The sequence below is a fragment of the Malus sylvestris genome, chromosome 1, assembly GCF_916048215.2.
Source record: "Malus sylvestris chromosome 1, drMalSylv7.2, whole genome shotgun sequence".
Taxonomy (NCBI): domain Eukaryota; kingdom Viridiplantae; phylum Streptophyta; class Magnoliopsida; order Rosales; family Rosaceae; genus Malus; species Malus sylvestris.
In genome coordinates this window covers 6,807,072-6,829,339 of record NC_062260.1, presented here as the reverse complement: position 1 = coordinate 6,829,339, position 22,268 = coordinate 6,807,072, and the positions used below count along the sequence as shown (strand labels likewise).

The following is a 22,268-nucleotide window of genomic DNA, read 5'->3' as shown; positions in this document are numbered from 1 at the left end:
TAAGGCCGTCGTAATAAGATTTTAAAATTTTTTTTTAAATAATTTATTTTTTCCTTTTAAATGTTTATAATATTGTTTTATGTATAAATTAATTTAATGAAATTAAAAACAGAATATAAAGAAGAATATTGAATTAAAAAATGATTGAAAATGTACATACAATGGAAAGAAATATTTTCAAATTTGAAAACAATTTAAAAAAAAAAAACTAGAATATGTAGTCTTCCACGTCACAATCGCCCCTGGTGGTGTTGTTGCTACGTTGGGGGCTGGGAGGTCGTAGTTGTTGCAACGGGGGGCTAGGAGGTCGTAGCTGCTGCGACGAGGGGTTATGAGGTTGTTGCTGGAGGTGGTTCAACGTCGGGGAACCAAATGCCAGAGATTTGAAGGGTGAGACGAATTTGGTTCATCAAACTGCTTTGGGCTACAAGCTGAGACTGCTGGGCGGCAATTTGCTCCTTTAGGTAAGCCACTTCAGATGTCCGTGATTCCACCTCCTCTGTTCTCTGCCTGGAAGATGAGGTAGACAGGTCCCAAAGGCAGGCTTGTCCAAGTCCCCGGTGAACATTCCCATGCCTATGACCGAGGGTCTGATTGAGTGTGTCCGTCATGATCTAAAAATCGGCATCCTCAAGGGAAAACACATCCTCGATCGGGGTCCTTGGGGGAAGCTAGGAAGCCACCTCCTCCATAACGGTCTGGCCCTTCTCCACCATGGTGGACTAGAAAAATGAAATTGACAAATTAATTTTAATATACATGTAATTAATATTAATACTAATTGAATATTAAAAAATTGGAATAACTTACATGAAGTTGCTCTGTCAGCTCATCCCCGGGCTGAACGTACACCTTATTGAACATGTCAATCTTAGGAAACTTTGACCTTTCCTGAATAAAAAAAATATTAACACATAGATTACCAATTGTGTAATAGAAAGTAAAAAGAATGCAACTTAAAATAAATGTACAGTTACCTTACATCGCTCCTCCAACCTATAAGAGAAGCGTCGTGAGCCGGAGCAATGAAAAAGTTTCTTCTTCGACCGATTGATCGAGTTTGCCTTCACTTTTTTTCTGTTGAATTAAAAAAAAAACGTATTAGTTAATGAAAAAATTAAAATATTATTTAAAAATATAAAAAATTTGATTAAATATTATTATACTTACGAGGTATTTCTCGTCTTGAAAATGGCCGCAGAGCCACTCCTATTCATCCCGACGGTCCACCAACTCTATAGGGCACCTAACTGCTAGAACAACCTCCGGACCGTCATATTTCTCATAATGCTTGTGGAGGTCGCTCTTCCATTGAGTGAACCTACCGGCGCAAAGGTCGTTGATGTACTGGTTTTGATTGGCATCGAGGTTCGTGAGCTCGTAGTGATGCTGCTAAACTCAACAAATAAATAGCACTGTTCTAAAAATCCTCGCCTAGCACCGCCTAGGCCCTAGGCGGCTGGCCACCGCCCTGATTAATGCCTAGGCATTTGAAAATTAAGAAAGGGCGCCTAGACCTACTGAGGCGCTCGCCTCGCCCGCCCAAACCCGCCTAGGCACCGACTAGATTGCGACTCACTTAGACAGAAGATAAATAGCTTTCATTTTGTGTATTTTTTTTCAATAAATTGTAAAGACTTCTTGAATACTTAAATGAACACACATTATACACTTGTTCCCCATGTTTTCATTATGTCCAATACTTCATAATATATATGTCATTCTATTTTGTAGTTTATGATGAAATTATATATATTTTAAGTATAAACAAACACTTATTTATACGAAATATAGTAGATTTACTTAAATCCACCTAGTCCGCCTAGGCACTTGCCTTGCCGCCTAGGTGCTAGGCCTCAACCCGCCACCCGACTAGCACCTAGCTCTTTTAGAACCTTGATAAATAGTAATTAAAATTTAAAATATTTGTATACTTTAATAAAAATTTAGTATTTGAGGTTGAAAATACTTATCAATAATTCATGAAGAACGGCTTCCTTGACTTCAGGTGGGACAGCTTTCCATGACTCCCATAGCAGGGGGCAATAATTCTTGATAACTGAGCCAATGTCATTGGCCAATGCATTGTGTCGCTCATTTGTTGCAGCCGCACGATGTCAAGGATCCCATGTAATGGTGATCTTCTCAGTCGCGGTCTGTGACATCTTCATAAGTTTGCATCGACCCCTGGTTTTTATTTTATTTTATTTTATTTTATTTTTTGAACTACCAAATAAACAAAGTAAACATTAGACAAATTCTATTTTCTATTGAAAATTCGGCAAAACCTCCCCTAAAACTATACTATTTCCTAAAACCTGCAGACAATATAACAACAAAAACAACACATCCACCCAACAATTCAAACAGTTTATACCAATTGGGGACTTTAAAACAAAATTTACGTTTTCACTTCTAATTGCATCACTGGTTGTGAATCTGTGAAGAAACTACACATATATTGGATTGCACATGTAATTAAGTAAGTTGAGAACATTATTGATGTGAGTAGTCTCGTCTCTTTGAAATTTTAACACACCATATTCGTAACTTGAAAAATATACTAAAGATTTTCACTAATGAGAAAATAAAAGAATAAGAAAGATAAATTTTTAAGAGTGTAACCAAAGAATGTATCAACCAACTTTTTGTAATGAAGATCGGGGATCTTCTTTTGTCATCCACCAATAGATTTCAGTATTCTCCTTGACAATATTTTGTAACTAATGACTTTTTATGAACCTACCTGAAAAACCAAATAATTTAAAAGTTCAATTTTCATAACAACAAAAAAACTTTCAAAATTTCAATTATACAATGAGAAAGATGCATTACCTGTATGGGACCCATTTCCATGGACAGAGGAAGCCTCACCAGACTACTTAGCCTCCTCAAAACTCCATGGCCGTTGATGAGTCCGTCGGGCGCTTAGTACAAGATGCATCACCGAATAAGTCAATGACACATGAGCCATAGACAATGTTGGATTGAAAGGCGTAACTAGAGGGACACCCGTCGTTCCCATATCAAGTGGGGAGGTGGTAGCAGCACTACCTACTGGAGAAGGTGTCTGACTGACCTTACTAGCTGTCCGGCGGTTTGAAATTAAGTTCAACATCTACAAAAACAATAAATAAAAAAGTTACATTCCACTACTTTGACTTATTAATAGCCAGGAAGCTAGATCAAACAGATTAAGGCTAAGAAAAGTGGCAGAAATCATGAATACATGAGATTTACCATTAGATAGAAAATTAGAGACTGATATCTATAGGAAGTCGATAATGATTAGTATTAACTAATTAATCTGGTTTGGATATACTAAAAAATATCCTAACCTTGAAGCAAAATAAAATATATCTTTTCACCCTTAGATTAATTAGTTAATCTAGTTTGGATAGATTCTTAGTTGACATGAGTCCTAGGATCCGAAACAACATCAACCATACGAGAGAAAAAAGAAGAAGGGGCACTGCCACCTTCCCCATCATGCTTATGGAACATGCCATGCAACTTGCAAGGAATCGATGAATGATGGAAGATGGCACACATGTACTTATTCTGGATGAAGGTAAGGATGAATATATGTGTGTGTGCGCGCACGTCGTGGGATTGTAGTGGGACTTTTCATTCAAGGCCGTGTATATTGTTCATAAATGGTCAATTTTGGGCATCTTCAAATCAATAAAGGGTAGCATACATGTGTATCTTGTACTTTAACTCTTTACATGTTTTTGATGGCATGCTTTCTTACTTGGAACGAGAAAAGTCATGAATTGGGGAATGGAAATGGAAATAAATCTAATCCTAGTGTGTTCAAGTAATGAGAAACTTATGAATACTGTGTGGTAGTAAACACAAAGAACTTAATACTTGCATCCATCCCAACTGACGAATGAGTCCTTAAGTACTAGGTTTATTTTTGGTTTTTTCTCCATGTCGTTCTAATAATATGATTCTTTACAACCTCTGTGCATATTTTCACTTAATTATCATGAAAACAATTTAACATATGATGGTATTATTACATTTTACATTCAGATATTATCAATAAGTGTTTGAAACTGATACCATGAATTACAATTTTTAAAGCTTCTAAGAAATAGAACTTAGTAAGGATACAAGTGACTCATAAGCTGGATGAAAAACTTGCAACCTTCTATTTCTCTCAACTTCAATGGATGATTCATTCACACTGACGTTACTAAATATTTGAATTTCAAGGCTGTAGATGGTAGTTTCGTGTATAACAAAGAGAAGGTGTGATTCCTAATAATTTCCAAGTTCACTGAGTGCTTATTCAAGTGTCATCTAAATGACATATATGGAACTACTAATCAATTAACACCATTAACAAGAGAAAGGTCTGAACTTGACGCTATATCATGTACATATATATAAACTCCATATAATTTTACATATTAGACCTACTTCCATATAAAGCAACTAGATTTACCCTGCATCCTACCCAATCAGAAAACCATCACCCAAATAGAAAACCATACCCCAATATTCTCAATTCGAAAACCAAAACCCAAGATTCCCAATTCGAACCCTAAATCCTAACCAAGGATTCTCAATTCGAACCCTAAATCCCTAAATGTTCTAATTAAAACAATTCAACAGAAAAAATGAAAAATTGCACTAATAAATAATTGAATTAAGAGATAGTGAATCAAGGGATACTGGGTGCTTACCTAGTAATGTTGCAACGACGGTGAGATGGTATGACGTCGGAGTGCGGCGGATGCGAGAGGGAGAGTGGCAGAGAGACTAAGAAACAGAGAGAGCAAGAGAGTGAGAGAGGGAAAGACTGAGATAGTGAGTGATGAGAGCAAGAGCTAGAGAGAATAGAGAGAGAGAGAGAGAGAGAGAGAGAGAGAGAGAGAGAGAGAGAGGAAAGTGAGTTCGGATAGAATCGAGAGAGAGATAAGATTGAGCTTCGCATGTAGAGAATGAGAGAGAGATAGAGAGAAGAGTGAAGGCGCCAAAATAAATGTGCGCCCAATTTTGGAAAATAAAATCAAATTTTGATATGTTTGCATGACGAGGGTGTTCTAATTTTCATTGCGCGACCAGTTTTTAAATAAAAAACCAAGTTTTAAATATTTGCACGACTAACATTTCCAAAACGTCGTCATGCATATTTGTAAATTTAATTTATTTTTCTGTTTAAATAAATAAATATTTTTTTTGTTTCATTAATTTTTTACAAATTTTAAAGGAAATTTTTGTTTGTATACAAAATAAATACCATTCAATAAATATCATTACATTTACATCACAAGTTCTAATTAATCCTCGTCTGAACTAGAATAAATATCATCACTTTCGTCAGATTCAGACTTCCATTCCTCCTCGTCTGTAGGCACGTCAACATCGTCGTTCGAGCACTCAGGTGCATTGTATTGTGGTAAATCCCCGTGGTCAATCATAATGGAGTCAATCGGTATTTCAATTTCAGGACTTCCGGCAACCTGATAAGGTTCTTGTACAATAGTCATATCCCACAGTGTATCTGCACCAAGTTTCGTTGAAGTCTCCAGTTGTTGGTCAGCAGCGTCATCATAATCGTCCACATTAGCAGGATCTCGGTCCGAAATATCATACAGCCCTCTGTGCTTAATCTTTTAAACTACTTTTCATCCCCTCCCGCCCTTAGGGCCATCTATATAGAAAATTTGTTTAGCCATCGTTGCCAAAATGTAGGGGTCATCGTTATACCAATATCTGTTAGTGTTAACCGATAGCAAACCATCGTCTCACTTAACACCTCCAACCCTACGTGGGTTTGTATCAAACTAGCGACACTTAAACAGGATAACTCGACAATAGTCTTTGTAAAGCAATTGCACAACACTTGTCAGTTTTCCATAGAAATCAATGTCATGTCGCTCGCACCCAGGACATGTACCCACTATTTTGCATACACAGCTTGTCATCGCGATCAGCTGTAAAAAACTTGATGTCATTTACATGACAACCAGAGTAAAATTTTTCGCTTAGGGACCCAATAGCCAAGTTGTACAATTCTTCAATGTAAGTGGGCGAATTCATGTCCTTCAATTTCTTCACCTAAATTATGCTAAAAAGTTGACGTGTTAGTTTACCATTTACAATTATGCAAATAACCCAAAACAGGAACCACTTATATTTTCACGAAACCAACGAGGAAACAATTCACGGTGCTTCTTGGCATATAAATGTGAAGGATGTTCCCGCTTCATCAACTCTTCATGCTCATCTAGGTCGGTAATTGTCTCATCACAATTTTTAAGTGCAAACCAATGTGCTACCTCAATGTCTATTTTGTTAAACGACTCCCCTCTGATTGGTTCGCGAAAGGGTCGTGCAATTTGGGCAAAAACATAAAGTTTTTCACTTCTCACACCACCGTCATTATTGCATTGTTGTTAGTTGAAAGTAGTCTCAACGTCTTGTAGGTACATTGCACAAAATGTAAGCGACTTAAATGCGACCTATGCCTCCACGATTGATCCTTCGGGCTTTGCCCTGTTTCGTACACTTTTTTTTTAATTCACCCAGTAGTATGCATCAATAAACAGATAATGTGTAAAATTAGTCAAATCGTACATACATCACGAACTAAAGTATTTATGGCGATTAAATACCTTTCTATTGGATACATCCATCGATAGTTGATGGGTCCGGCTAGAAGTGCCTCTTCCGGCAAGTGAATCATGACATGGATCATGCTTGTGAAGAAATCATGAGGAAATATTTGTTTAAATACATTTTTCTCAACATGCATTACATCGATGTTGTGTTCAATTTTAAATTGGACCAGTACAGAAGCTTAAACAACCTCATCTGGTGTGTCTATTTCATATGTGTGTCTTGTCCTATTTACATATTTTCTCAACGGAACAATATCCAAACGATTCACCTAAGCCAAAATTTCATCTGGACCATTCTCTAGGTCTTGGCCGTTAAAGAAGGCTGTTTCATTCTGACGCCACTCGTGGTCCCACGGCAACCATCTACAACGCCGTAGGTAACAAACTTTTCCTGCGTGCCAACCAAACATTGTGTTCTCTTTGCAAACTAGGCATGTGTAATAACCCTTAGTGCTCAACCCAGACATCATAGCATACGCAGGAAAATCGTTTATAGTCCACATCACTGCTGCTCTCAAAGTGAACATCTTCCCGGTAGATTTATCGTACGTGGGAACACTGTTTTCCTAGAATTCTATTAGTTCATCGACTAACGATTGTAAATAAACATTAATAGATGTGCCGAATCTTTAGTTATCAACAATGTCATCATCATATATTCTTTTTTCATGCACTTCCAAGGCGGAAAATTATTCAGAATTGCGAAGATTGACCAAGTGTTGTGGTTTTGGTTTAGCACCCTAAATGGTTAAACCCATTTGTCTAAGTCTCAATCTAACGTTCCGGGACTCACGTGTAAAATCGAGGTACAGCCGATCAAACTCTTTCCATGCCTCTCTATATGCAAGATGTCTCATAACATTGTCATCCACTCATTCGTCCTTCTGCCACCTCATGTCGCTTGCAGTGTGCGTCGACATATACAATCGCTGCAACCTGGGCTCTAATGGGAGATAACGCATATCGTTTTTGTGGAATCTTCATTGTTCTATTCTGAAAGGTCATTTTAAATTGCGACTCATTACATACAGGGCATATATCTAACGCTTTATTCTCTTTGTAGAACAAAATGTAATTATTTTTACACGGGTGAATTTTTTCATATCTCAGTCCAAGACCACTCAGCATCTTCTTTGCACTTTTATGATCCTTAGGCAGACAATTTTCCTTGGGAAACATCCTCTTGAAAACCCCCAAAAAGTAATCAAAACACTGATTCGATATACGAAACTTTATTTTGCCATGCATCAACTCAACAACGGCCGTGAGCACCGAAAATCCTTCCCAACCAGGGTATAATTCTTGCTTGGCACTTTTTAATAGTTTTTCATATTTTTCAAATGCTTCATTGTCCACGGTGGGAGAGACGTCATCTTCTACTTCCTCATGCGTATTCGAAATAACGTTTAGAATAATGTCCATAATTTGTTCATTTAAGTCCACAACTAGGGGTGGGCACTTGGAACCGAAAACCGAAACCAAAACACGAATCGAATCAAACCGCACCAAACGGTTTGGTTTTGCGGTTTTGAAACGGTTTCGGTTTCAAAACCGAACCGCGGCACACAAAACGGTTTGGTTTCGGTTTTGGGTTTTCAAAACCGCACCGAAACCGAAACCGCACTTTTTTATTTTTATTTAGTTCATTATTCAACTAGGTTATACAGAAAACTTATACATTTGGTTTTGCGCCGCTAGAACTTCTGGGTTTGCACCGACACCGAGTGGGTTTGCGACTGTCTGCGCCTCCTTGCATCTCCGCCTGCGAGCGACTGCTTCTGCATCTACTTCTGCCTGCCTGCATCTACCTCTGCGAGTCACTGCTTTCATCTCTGCCTTGCCTCCAATCTTGGAGTCGACACACCCAGAGCAGAGGTAAAAATTTCTCATCCTCTGTCTTCAATTTCATATATGTTGTTGTTAGATTAATTCGAATGTTAGGCAGGTTTGGGTTTGTTGTTAGATGAAGTTATGTGGTCACAAGTGACCTAGTACGGTTTTCATTTTTGAAAATCTGTTCTCTCTTTGTCTGGGCGTTGTCTATTAAAATTCCATCTCTTTAATTGTAATCCAATCTATATTGTGACATAATGTTATATATGGTTTCTCATTGCCCTCTAACCAAAAAATTTAAACATCTTTCAGAATGTCAACATTTCATTTGCACCAACTTGTGGCACATGTTAATTGGTTTTGTGTTTGGAAACATAAACAGGAGTTAGGAGTTGCTATGACGAGGGAAAGCGAGTTGCTGAAACTTTGATGTTTGATTATCACAGGCAGCATGGCATAGGTACCCTCACCTCTCTTAATTTTCTTCGTTTGATGCTTTCTTTTTGTTTGATATCTCTGTTGAGACTTGTATTGCTTCAAAATGTTTTTCTTTGCTGTCTTGCTAAATTACGGTCCTTCACAGAGATAAGGATTGCTAGCCTTCAAGTTGTCTCCTCTATCAGAGTTAGTATATGAGCCGTGTCTTGTTGACAGCCTTTGTGGGGTTGGAAATGCTGAGAATTTAGTGTTGTCAAAGGGGAAGCAAGCATAAGGGATTTGTTTGGGGCTTAAGTTTGATTACTGCTGCCAACACCAAGAAGAAAATTAATAGAGAATCTTATTATTTCCAACATGGTCACCAATTGGCACTTGACAGCGTCTTAACCAAGATGGTTATTCAGATCCATCTTCTAATCCATTCTTAACCAACATGGACCACTACTGTAACCCGTTCTCAACCGATGAACTTCAAACTATGGTGCGTATCGCGTCATTTTGCCTTCCTCCCTATTTATTCAGCTATTACATATCCAATTGTATTGATTACTGCTACAGTATAATAGAAATGTGAAGTACAAAGTCAATTTAAAAACCTAATATCTATCTATTTTCTTAGTATAAAATCCTAATATCTATCTATGTTCTTCTTTCGTATTTTATTTCAGTCAAGATATGAAGAATCCAGCAAGCATAGTGGGATTGGTTACTCTTCTACGGGGGACTCCCCTGAGAAGCCGGAGGACGAGGCAATAGAAATTGACTCGGAAAATGAAATAGACGTTGAAGGTGACTTTGAATCTGAGGGCGAAGATGAAAAAGTAAGTAACTCTGATTCAAGAAAACGTAGTTGGGTTTGGGATCATTTTACAACATATTATGTGACGAAAAAACAGTCGAAAATCAATGAAAAGGGAGAGAAATATTTGGCCGAAGTAAAACTTAGGAGAGCTAAATGTAATTATTGCCCAAAACAGAACAGTGTAGGTGATTATGCAGCTGAACCAAGAGTTAATGGCACCACAAGCATGAGACACCACATTGAAAGATATTGTCAATTTTACCAAGGGAATAGAAGTAAAAAGCAAAAAGTTTTGGTTGGGGATAAAAGTAAAGGTAACAATCTGGTAGCTGTTGGATTTTCACAAGAGAGTGTGTTAGAAGCATGTGTCAAGATGGTAGTCATAGATGATATGCCATTTAGTACAGTTGATTAGATGGGGTTTCGGCTTTTTTGTGCTGTTGGTATTCCATTGTTTAAAGTGCCTTCTAGAAGAACTCTTGTGAGAACTTTTCTCAACATGTCTCATGAATCAAAAGCATATTTGAAGAAAACCTTAAGTGCCCATAGAATTTGTCTCACTACCGACACTTGGACAAGCACACAAAACACCAATTATATGGTTCTTACTTCACATTTTATTGATCATGAATGGAATATGCATAAGAGGATCATAAACTTTTGTGTTATTCCTAACCACTATGGAACCACAATAGCAAAGTTAATTGAAAGTTGCTTGTTGGAATGGGGGATAGACAAAGTTATGACAATCACAGTGGACAATGCTTCCGCCAATAAAGTTGCTTTGGATCAACTCATGACGAAAATGAATAGGTGGGAAAATTCACAAGCTATTCTAGGTGGCAAGTATTTACATGTGAGATGCATCGCTCACATAACCAACATAATTGTGAGTCATGGGATGAAGAGGCTAAATAATGGTTTATTAGCTATAAGAAATTGTGTGAGGTTCGTGAGGAGCTCTCCACAAAGATTGGAGCTTTTTAGGCAAGCCGTGAATAGGGTGAAATTGACATGCAAAGCAACAGTTTGCCTTGATTGCCCTACTCGGTGGAATTCTACATTTGTTATGTTGGATGTAGCCTTGAAATTTAAGAAGGCCTTTGCTACAATGGCGGAGGATGAAGCAAGTCCCTTTTTGGCTTACTTTAAGGAAGTTGAAGATGAAAAAGATGAAGATGGTGTAATTATTGTTTGCCAAACCAAGGGGAGGAAAAGGGTTGGACCACCAACGGAAGAAGATTGGTCCAAGGCGGAGGTTTTTGTCAAGTTTTTACGGGTGTTTTATGATGTGACTTTGAGGGTGAGTGCTTCTACACATCCCACAGTTCATACCGGCCTCCATGATGTCATAAAAGTGGAGACCGCCATCAATAACTTGGAATCCCGAGCCAACATGCAAGTGGGTTTACTGTCGGAGCAATTATTGAAGGCAATGGCATCCGATATGAGATCAAAATATGAAAAATATTTTGACTCATACCATGAATTGAACCCTCTTATTGTGATTGGACTTGTTTTAGATCCGAGGTTCAAGTTGAGGCATGTCACACAACTCTTTAGAAAGAAACTTTCCGACATTGAGGCACAATTGAAAACTGAAGAAATAAAAAATATATTGCGTGCCCTTTATGATGAATATGTTCCTAATGTTGAAGGTGGAAAATACATGAAGAAATCGGAAAGTTTACAATCACAACCTTCTTCTACCTCATCTAATATGGCTATGACGGAAGATGATCTAATTGATGAATGGATGCATTTTGTTGAAGATAGTGATGAGAAAGTGGTGGGAGATGAGGTGGATTCTTATTTGTTTGATCCCTTGGTACAAATTACAAAATAGGAGTCCACAAAATATTTTAACATTCTCCTATGGTGGAAGGTGAATGGTAACAAGTATCCTATCTTGGCCGCAATTGCAAAAGATATTCTTGCAATTCATGTTTCGACCGTGGCATCGGAAAGTGCTTTTAGCACCGGTGGTCGAGTGATTTCGGATTTTAGGAGTTCTTTAACTCCTAAATTGGTGGAGGCCTTGATATGCATGCAAAATTGGTTGAGGGGTGATAATATTATTACTTTGGAGGATGATGCACCTTCAATTGACCACATTGAGTTCTATGAAAGTATTGAATCCGGTAAGTATATCAATTGAAATAAAAGAACTTTCTTTGTTTTCTTTTTTCAACTAAACATCAATTATATTTTTTATGTTTTGTATTGTGTAGAGTTGGCCAAATCGACTTCAAGCATTGCCTCTCTTACTCTTGATCAAGAACCACAACAAGCTCCAAAGCAATCTGAAGGTTCTAATTCACAAGAGCCTCCCCTTATGCGTTTACAAAGTGCAAGGTCTTCACAAGCTCAAAGGCCTCCTAAACCTTCAAACAATAAGTGTCCAAAAGGAAAAGGAAAGGTAAAGGTTTGAAACTTGAACGATGCAAAGTAAGTTGAAAACCAAGATTTTGTTGAATTTCATGAACCATTTATTTTTTTTGTTGTACTAATGCCATAAGGCATTTGACATTGAACTTTGTTTGAAACTTTGAAGTTTGAACTTTAGTTGTATTATGGCAAACTTAACTTTTCAATTGGGTTGTAGTAAACTATTGTGATTGATTGGTGATCAAGTTGAATTTTAGTAGATGTGAATTATGTGATGCGTTTTTGTGCAGTTTTTTGGTGCAGTTTTGTGCAGTTTTTTGGTGCAATTTTGGTGCAGTTGTGGTGTAATTTTTGCTGCAGTTTAGCTGCTGTTTTTTGTGCAGTTTTGTGCAGATTTGGTGTTGTTTAGCTGCTGTTTTTTGTGCAGTTTTGTGCAATTTTTTGCTGCAGTTTCAGTGCAGTTTTTTGCTGCAGGTTTGGTACAGTTTCTTGGTGTTGTTTTGCTGCAGGTTTGGTGCAGTTTTTGGTGCAATTTTGGTGCATATTCATTAATTAATATACAAGGAAAATAAGACCATCTTATACATAAATATGTGTATATTTTAAATTGTACATTTTTTTCTCAAAAACCAAACCGAAACCGTTTGAAACCGCACCGAACCGAACCAAACCGAACCAAACAGTTTGGTTTCATTTCGGTTTTGGCTTCAAAACCGCACCGCACCGCAAAAAGTTTCGATTTCGATTGTGGTTTCACTCAAAACCGCACCAAACCGCACCGCGCCCACCCCTATCCACAACAGATTCAACTATCTCTACTGCTCAGGTAATGTGTGATGATGAAGCATGTTGTATTTGGTTCTCCAAGATGATTCCATATAGTATAGGTCTTCATCATCCCATTTCTAACTAAATGGTATCCAACAGTTTCAAAATATTCAATCATTAAGTTGTCACACTTTCTACAAGGACACCGAATTTGAGTTGAACCCCGGTTGTTTGCAATTGCAAAATCAATGAACTGATTTATTCCATCCAAATAATCATTAGCACATTTGTTAGGATTATGTATCTACTACTTGTCCATATGATCTGCAAACATAAAAAAAATTACAAGGGTTACAAGTTCGAGAACTTCAATTATGTATCAACAACTTCAATTATGACATGCCACCTTAGCCTCCGGTATGGGTCTTATCTCATTCGAGAATCCACAGTTACGTGCTGTAATTTATGGTTCCAACACATTAGAGTTTGATCGTGGGAAAATTTCAGTAGAATATCCTTGCAGTTCTTCAAGTGCACGACGTAGACACAAAAAACTACAATGCACCTGAAGAACGCAAAGAGATGCTACCAAATTTCCCACGTTCAAACTCTAATGCGTGAACCGAAAAATACAACATGTAATTGTGCATTCTCAAACTGTCCAAAATTTTGGGACAATTCAAGAATTAATTAGACCGCAGTCATGCTTTCATATCCATTCGCGAAATCCAACTAATTCTTAAACGAGAAACTAAGCTCATATGAACATTGTGAACCATTTTTTTGTACATCCATACAAAAATGTTTGCATACAAATACATAAACTCACAACAATTATAAACCACATACAACACAATTTAAATAAATGGAAATTAAATAAATTAGTTAAGAAAATATACCTCCGAGATTAACGGCAACACAACTCAAACGGCTGGAAATTCCAGCAGGAAGGCAGCTATTGCAATTGTTTTGCAGCTTTTGCCTTCCTGCATTCTAGTTAAATTCAGTAAAGTGTAAAGACTTTGGGCGACGAAAGCACCATCGTGCAAAACATGGCGCTTCTACTTTTGGCGCCATTCAACTACGCTTTGCCGCATTTTTTTATAACACTTGCTTAGTCACGCATTACCTTTTTTTTTAATTCATTTTTTAATTGTTTTTCAAACCACATAAATACTTAATAAATGAAGAACTTATTTCATTAAACCATTTGTGCATAATTAATTAATATAAATACTTATTAAAATGCATTAATTTTATTCAAAATAAACATTAAGTACATATTTAAGTAAACCGTTCATAATAATAATAAAAAAAAACTTCTAATTCAAATCTCATTATTAAATAAGCACTAAAATTAAAATAAAAAACACTATTCTACTCCTTCATCAGTAGTTTTGGTTCTCGATGTAGTTTTGGATTACAAAGAGAGTGATTTCTAAACTCCCATTTTGGCCTCTTTCACTCCGTTTTTTTTTTATTATTATTATTTCTAGTCAATGGGTGGACCAACGGATAGGTGAATCAATGGACATAATTAATGAAGAAATGCATAAGATCAAAAGGGAGTGTAGGGAAATAACTTCCCTCATGCCATCTCCAACCATGGAGTGCAAAACATAGTTTAGCCCTTCAAAAAATTAATATTTTAATAAATATTGCAGGGCTAAAATTTTCTGTGTCTGGCCAATACAGGTCTAAATCTTTTCATCTTAATTTGGGATGCATATGTTAGGGCCCACTAAGAAGTTTCAGAGCTTGCTATATGTATCCAGCCATTGACTAAATTTAGCCCTTATTCTTTTTAGTAGATTCATTTTGGCCCTTGACTTGAGAAAATGGCCTATAGCCCTTGGGTATAGAGAGATGGCCTTGCAACAATCTAGTTTTTCTTTTCCGGTTGGTAAATTATGTGCATGACATTGCAACACAGCAATGTGCATGTGCTTGGGCCCAAATGAAAGAATTTTGGCCGAGTAAGGTCATAAGATGGCCCATGGTTAGACATGCTTTGGTCCAGCCCAAAGTACTTTAGCCGAGTTTGAATTGATAAAGGACACTTGAATTGAATATTAAGAATGGATTCGGCTAAGTCCTGGTTCAATTAGGAATCCTAGTAAGTCAGGATGGGAGAATATTCTTAATATTCTAAGGGTTTAGTTAAAACAAGGAAACAAATTGGATACCAAATGATGAAAGGTTTCAAAGTCCCATGCCTGGTAGGAGTGGTTGAGTACAATTCGTACAGGAAGATATGTTCTTTCAAGATATGCCGAGGAAATTTAATCTGAATAGGACTCTACCTCGGCACAAAAAGCTATCATAAATAGTAGAGGGTGTGCAATGTTCAAGGTCTTTTCATATCAACACACAAATCTGCTCTGCACAAACTCTCATTCTACGCGAAACCCTATTATCCCTGAGAAAACAATGACCTTCCTAACTTCGTCAAACACATCTTCAATTAGTCTTAACAACATTGTGGTTGGCAACTGGTGACACCTTCAGTTAGCCTTATGGAGTCGTAGAATCAGGCTATCGAGGAGCACCTTTAGTTAGTCTTAACAACACTGCTTTGAGACCGACTGGTTATTTATTCAAGTCTCGGTTTGCAAGGAATCTCTGAGTCCTTGTTGGAAGAGGTCACTTCATTAGCCTTCTCGACGAAGTGAGGTATTACCAGGTTACATTGTCTAGCACATTGAAAGCCGAACTTATTTTATGATTGGATACTAATAAGTACATTTTAGAGTTCGGCGTCTTGACTGTTGAACCACATTGACAATCAAGACACTTATCTCTTTTGAGTATTTGTGTCTGTACAGTCTGGTCAGTGCACTTGTATTTGCACAAATATAATTACAACGGCCGAGCCCGACACCAATGATTCTGAAACTTCGAAGAAACTAATAACCTTGTCTTCAGGCTCTAGAACCCAAGGGCAGAGACAAGTTCCTTACTCGCGCAATCGCAATACATAAATGTTAGCAGCGCGTTCGACACCACCACTGCCATATTCATTCACTCATCGACCGAGCTTGGTCGTCGAGTTAGCACGCCCCAACCAAAGGACGTAGTTAACTCATTAGCTATTCAGCTTGTGCACCATGTAAGCTTGGTAGTTTTTAGGGTCACTCAAAGAACTGACTTGATCAACTAGTAACTTCCTTTGGGAATATGTAGTTCTCACGTCTCACTTTCTTCTAGGTACTTTACCCTTCTATGCTTTATACTATGGGCGCTCTTTATCCTTAAACTTTCCTGACCATCTTCAACCATGGTACTGCCTCGCATGATCACACCCGTCATGTGTTGGTCGATGTCAATGGCTCAATGCATAAGGCTCTTGCCTCATCTCCGACGAACACCGTCTTCGAGTTCATCTTAGTCTGTTGTAATTTCTACTTTTGTCGTTGGGTAGGTTAGAGTTTTCTAATTACAAATTAGTTATGATCAGTCTTTGACGAACAAATGTCACACATAGTAAATGGGTTGTGATTATGCTTAATTAGCTAGCAAGAAGTTGCGATTAGACCTTAGACTCTTATAATTAATTTGATTTTCTCAGCATTGGAGGTAAATTAAATGAGTTTGACATGAAATTATGAGGTGGGGTTGCTTCATGTAAGTGTAACCCCTGCAAATGAAAATGTCTTTACGCTTCCTCTGGATCAGAGAAAGGATACAGAAAGAAAGAGGTAAAGGTTAAAAAGTTAAAAGGGAAAGGAAGAAAGCAAGAAAGGTGATTCCTTATTTGTTCTTCATGTTTGGTTCATTGGTTGAGTAACCTAAAAGAAGGATCTGCTTTCCTTGCCTATTTCCTTTACCTCTTTATGGAACCCAACCGAACAAATTTGAATAATATTGTGACGTTGCTGCCAAATATTGTGAATACTAGGAGTAGGGGAGGAGCCTACACTTTTACTTTTTACCTTTTACCATTATATAGGGACATTGGAGAGCCCTCCTGTGTAAAAGCAGGAGCAAGTGGCTGGCCTATAGTTTTTGGTTGTAATCTGTGACACAGTTTGAATACTATGTTCTTCTATCGTTTGTACCATAGTTGCCAGATACGGGTTTGGTTTGAGTTCGTGGTTCAATTCGGGTACGGAATTCGATAATAACCTAAAGTATCATTCGTCAGAGGGTGCACATAGACAGTACGATATTCAGTTTGATTCGTTCTTAATTCGTTAAAAATATAAATTAAAAATATTTATAATATACATTTTACAATAATATTTATAGTTATTGTAAACAATTATTTTTGTTATTTGTAAGCAATTATTTGTTTACAAATAAAAAACAATTAATTCACTAAATTGTCTAGTCAGAATAATATAAATATTACATTAATATGGAACTTGGGAAATGCTATCGGCCTTCGACTCTTAACTTCTTCTCTAAAAAATCAATACTCCAGATGGGACCCTCAACTAACACAATAAAAATATTAAAAATTACGATTAAACTTAATATTTTATCTCTCTTCCTCTCCCTCATTGTCTTCCCTCTACCTGACCAAAACCAGAAGCACAGAGCTTCGCAAAATTCCAGTTGTTTCCATCCTCTCTTCCCAAAAATTACAACTTTTCTGTAATCTGATTAGAAATTATTGGAGATGGTTAGATGAACCACCGAATTAACCACCGAATCCAAAAAGTACTGGTATGTCCATACCGATACAGAATTCGGATGGGATTTCACCGAATCCAGTAAATATGATTTGTACAAAAGAATAAGTGAAAGAAGTTCGAACCTCAACTCGGTATTGGATATATGTGGGAATGGTCGGGATTTGAACTTTTATCTTGGATGTAAGCTTAAATACTCGTTTTTATTGGAGCTACACATTATAAACCCTAGCAACACGTACTTTACAAGTCGCGTAAAATCTTGGCGGATCTTTAGTGTCACACATTGTGCATGTAATTTGTTATATGGAGAAATCATCAAATATGTGCAGGAAGATGGATTACATAGGGAGTTGGAAGTTGAAGTAATTCCACTTTGTTTACCATGAATAGGAGAATCTAACACCATCAAATACATGATATGGCAACCAGCTAGCACTAACTAAATAGTTTAGTTTGTGGGTGCAAAATACAGCTGTGAACAAGCAAAAAGCCAGAAGAAACAGTAAACATCATGCAGCAGATGGACACCAAAAACAAAACAAAAATAAAGCTTCCATGATAGCTACATCATAGCAACCCAACTCGTTTCACCTAATACCCAAAACTACTTTTCTACTACTTTTTCAAGTGCCTTGTTTAGGTAATTTAAAAATATACAACATATTATACAAGAGAAGCTAATCTTTTTTTTTTTGGTTAAGATTTTATAGTTGGATTCGTGGTCTCTACTAGTTATACCGATATTATCCTAACTTAATCATCTACACAAAACAACATCTATATAATTCTATCACAAAGACTTCAATGCTATTAGTATGGAAACCATTCAATTATAAGAAGTAAAATATCTTTTGAAGTTTTCGACATGGGTTTGCATTTTGTTTATACCATACTTACAAATCCCAAAACTATTGAGCACCAATCAACTCCACACCTTCAGGGACCCACCAAATGTTTCGTGCTGAGACACCCCTACCGAAACACAAGAGTTTCTCTCCAACCAGGAGGCCAATCAAAACGCAACATGTGTCAACATTAGAATAAAACCCCTAGAGTCCCACATCGACTGTAGACGAAAGCCAGAGACTCTTCTCAACTATAAAAGGTCACAATTTTCCTACAGTGAATCTATAATGCCATTATTGTACTTAAACTCGTGGGCATCGCCCAACTTAGGGTGAACGACATACATTTTGAGTTTGCTTCTCTATCTTGATCTTTCTACTCATTCACCTACACTAGGTGACCGGAGCAACCGTGTAAAGGTCACAAACTTGACATTTTATGTTGTTCCCAAGTCCATCCAATTTTATGCAATACATTCTTTAATAATTTTCACTCCCCATTTTGTCCCCTTCCACTCCTCTGTTGTTTTTTTCTGTCCCTTCATCCACCGTCGATTTATTTGATCGAGTGGCAGTGCAAAGGAGTAAATAAGGAGCGTAGATCTGTTCTCTTGTAAAATTGCCTTACATATTTTAGCTAGATAGGCTGCTCCACTTGATCCAATATGTATATAAAATCTCAAACCTCCTCACTTATGCTACATGATTTTGTGTTATTGTAAGCCCACCCACTGATTTAAAAATAAAATAAATAAATAAATAAACAAATAAAATATTCACATTAACTTGATTAATTTAGGTTGATTTTGGATTTGTGTGTTTAAACCCTTATTATATAAGCAATGCCGAGGTGAGCGTAATTGAACATATGTGGCTCGGGTTCTAAGCAAATATTCTTAACCATTTGACTACAAAACTACTTTTGGGTGTTGAGCAAAAGTTTTTTACTGTTTGAATTATAAGACCATTTCCGAATCCGAAAAGAAAATATGGTGAGAATAAGAAATCAAAACTCCCTATAATTTCTCATATTCCCGTATAAAAGGAAATCAAATACAAAAATACAACATTGAAAAAAAGAAGGGGGATGGGGTAGATTGAAAATATTACAGAGGCTTGGAAGCTAGCTGGCTAGAAGATGCATGCAAGTTATGGTATTACTATTACATGATGGAGCAGGCATTAGGGTTGTCATCACTGAACATTGTGGTGTAAGGGTCTTCATATTTTGTGACAGTCCCAGTGGAGGACGGATTGTTGTCCACATTTCTGACATAACCAGGAGGTGCCTTCTTGTCATAAGCCTGAGCAATGTAGGGCTGTGCCACTAAGCTGTAGGGCACATAAGGCCATATCTCCGCCCTCTTCCCTGTTGACTTTGCCTTCTTCAGCACTTTGTTTGGTTCAACATACCCTGTCACAGTCACCTTCTGTTGCTTCCTGTTTATCTCCACAGATTTAACCCCTGCTCAACATTCAACAAACATCTTTTATCAGCTCAAAATTTGGGGTTTGTCTGACTTCAGTAGTCTGGACTGAATAGTTGAGAAAAAAAATAGTGTTGATTGTCAATATCCCGTACTGCTCAGTAGTCAGGCTTATTGAAGAAGATTTGCAAAATTTGATGACATTTGTAATTTGAAACGTAAAATACCCAAAAAAAAAACATGCAGAAAAAGAACATACCAGTTAAGGAAGAGAGGGCATTCTTGACCTTAAGTTCACAGCCATCACAGTCCATCCTGACTTTGAGCTCCACTGTCTGTAATTGCTTCTTCTTTTTGTGTTTATACCCACTGTTGTTCACCAGATCAGACAAGTACTCCAATGTTCCTCCAACTCCCATTTTTCGAAGCTCTTTTTTAAGCTCAAAAGTTCTTAGTCGATGCCTTTCAACAAACCCTAGGTGAGCAATTATATGAAGAGTTTAGGCGCCCCTTGAGAAACTACAAGGAAGGAAGGAAGGAAGGAAGTTCCCTTCCCTTGCTGTTGCCGCTGCTGAACAATTTTATTAAATGGATTCTTTCCTTGCCTTACAACACTCGAACTCTCTCTTTTACTTCCTATTACATCTTTCTCTCACACAAAGCCCCTTCTTATAGAGCCTTTTCTTTTTTATTTGTGTTTTTTTTTCTAGAAAAAAAAAAAATCACCAGAGAAAAGGTAGTGGGCCACCCCAAACAGGAGGAAACAAAAACCCAGGACCCCAGATTTTTTTTGTTTTTTTTTTACTAGAGGTTGCATTGATTGAATTTTAAAATGCAATGTATGGGTTCTTCACGTCTTCGTTTTTTTTTAATAGAGAAACCATTTATCCTTGCTGTGGAAGGAATGATAAAAGACTACTTTTTCTTCGCATTTTGGTTTTGGTTAATCCCCCTACATTGTTTGGTATGTACATACACAAGTTGAAGAAATCTTTCTCTTTATAAAGCACCACTATGTATGGGCACATACATACACGAGTTGAAGACATCTTCCTTTTTATAAAGCACATTAAGTGGTTAAAGAACTTTTATTGTAATACAACAATAAAAAATGAAAATTAAAAAAAAAAAAAAAAAAAAAAAAAAAAGGGGCTCTTTAACCACTAGCTCCAAAAACGGGTAAAAAGCCCCCATCTACATTCAGTTTATACTGAGACCAATGTACCTTAGGCTTGATAGAATCGCAACGGAGAAGCAATGGTGGCTATGAACCCTCTTCTTGGCACCGTTGCCTCTCCAAATCATGTCGAAGTTATGTTGTCATATAAGGGTTGCAAACGTCAACAAAAGCTAAGTTCTCTACTATCATTAGAATTTGATTATGAAAGATTATTTAAAATTTGCAGTCACAAGAGGAGAGTTGTGTTTTGTAGATGGGCATATCTGCGACTCGTTGTATTCGTTTCAATGTAATTATATTCCAAGAAATTGTAATTGTGTGGCAAACCAGTTAGTAAAGCATGCTCTTTCAAAATTGTATTGTATGGTACTATGGTGTAGCTCACCAATTAGCAAATGGATATTTCTTTTTGGTCACTCTTTCCTCATTCACGGCTTCAAACATATCATTAAGTTTAAGTTAAGAGTTTTGTACCCAATGAAGAAGTAGTGAACATTATATATTTGAGTTTTAGCACTGTTCAGAAATAGTAAAAGGGCGGAACTGCCCCTGGGTCAATCTTTTGTTTTATTTTGTCTGGCCTGCTTCTTACGCCGAAAAGACGTTTTTACCCGTGTTGTCTGCCTGTCCGCCATCCTTATTCTCTCGACTTCAAGAGTCCCCACTAAAGCTTTTCTCTGTTGGTTTGCTTTCCTGATTACTGCTCTACCCTTTTGGTCTTGCCCATTGTTTTTTCAAATCATCGATTCTATCTGATATTATGTTCTTTGTTTCACGGGACGAGTTCCTAATCTTGTCGATTTTCTTTGTGGTCTCTGCTTCGACGGCTGTTCTGCATCTACTTAAACCTGGGTTTCTTTTAGGAGACTCATAAAAGTGGTTTCCAAGGTTTCCAAAGTTTCCAAAGTTGCGATTGGGGGGCCAAGAATTCATAGTGTTAGTCTTTTTTTTCCGTCTGAGATTTCTGGGTTGTGGTCGGATTTTTGGTCGATTTCCAGCCTGTTTTGGTCGCGGCCTGTCATCAGATCGCTGCGGAACAGATGTTATTTAGCTAATTTGGATAAAACCCCAAATGATTTCGTTTTGCTGTTAGTTGTGGTGCTCTGTTGGGCCTTTCCCGACTAAAAAAGTATTTTGCATTTTGGTTGCTCAGTTAATAAATCTGAGATTTTCTATCACCTGTGACACTGCTCTTATATTTTGGGTAAGTTTTATGTCCTTCTGCTTTTTTCCAGTTTCAAAATGCATTGATAATTGTTTAAAATGGATTTATAATTTTTAGGAAGAAATGATATGAGAGGATTCGTTGGAA

The 22,268-nt window shown here is 37.2% G+C and overlaps 3 protein-coding genes across 3 annotated transcripts; 2 read left to right on the top strand and 1 right to left on the bottom strand.

Annotated features, from left to right (window-relative positions):
• Positions 1 to 7,880: 7,880 nt before the first annotated feature.
• LOC126606898 (uncharacterized) lies at positions 7,881 to 9,122 on the top strand. The gene is made up of 4 exons (XM_050274324.1): positions 7,881 to 7,931; positions 8,297 to 8,513; positions 8,854 to 8,931; positions 9,055 to 9,122. The coding sequence occupies exons 1-4, from the start codon at positions 7,881 to 7,883 to the stop codon at positions 9,105 to 9,107; spliced, it is 399 nt and encodes a 132-aa protein (XP_050130281.1). The 3' UTR covers positions 9,108 to 9,122.
• A 1,425-nt stretch (positions 9,123 to 10,547) lies between these two features.
• Positions 10,548 to 12,374, top strand: LOC126622480 (uncharacterized). The gene is made up of 3 exons (XM_050291282.1): positions 10,548 to 10,737; positions 11,693 to 11,852; positions 11,943 to 12,374. The coding sequence occupies exons 1-3, from the start codon at positions 10,726 to 10,728 to the stop codon at positions 12,140 to 12,142; spliced, it is 372 nt and encodes a 123-aa protein (XP_050147239.1). The 5' UTR covers positions 10,548 to 10,725; the 3' UTR covers positions 12,143 to 12,374.
• Positions 12,375 to 19,348: 6,974 nt separating this feature from the next.
• Positions 19,349 to 20,430, bottom strand: LOC126622472 (heavy metal-associated isoprenylated plant protein 23-like). Its single transcript, XM_050291279.1, has 2 exons — positions 20,036 to 20,430; positions 19,349 to 19,814 (listed from the first exon to the last, which is right to left on the bottom strand). Exons 1-2 carry the CDS (start codon positions 20,193 to 20,195, stop codon positions 19,513 to 19,515), a joined length of 462 nt encoding a protein of 153 aa, XP_050147236.1. The 5' UTR covers positions 20,196 to 20,430; the 3' UTR covers positions 19,349 to 19,512.
• Between the last annotated feature and the right edge of the window lie 1,838 nt (positions 20,431 to 22,268).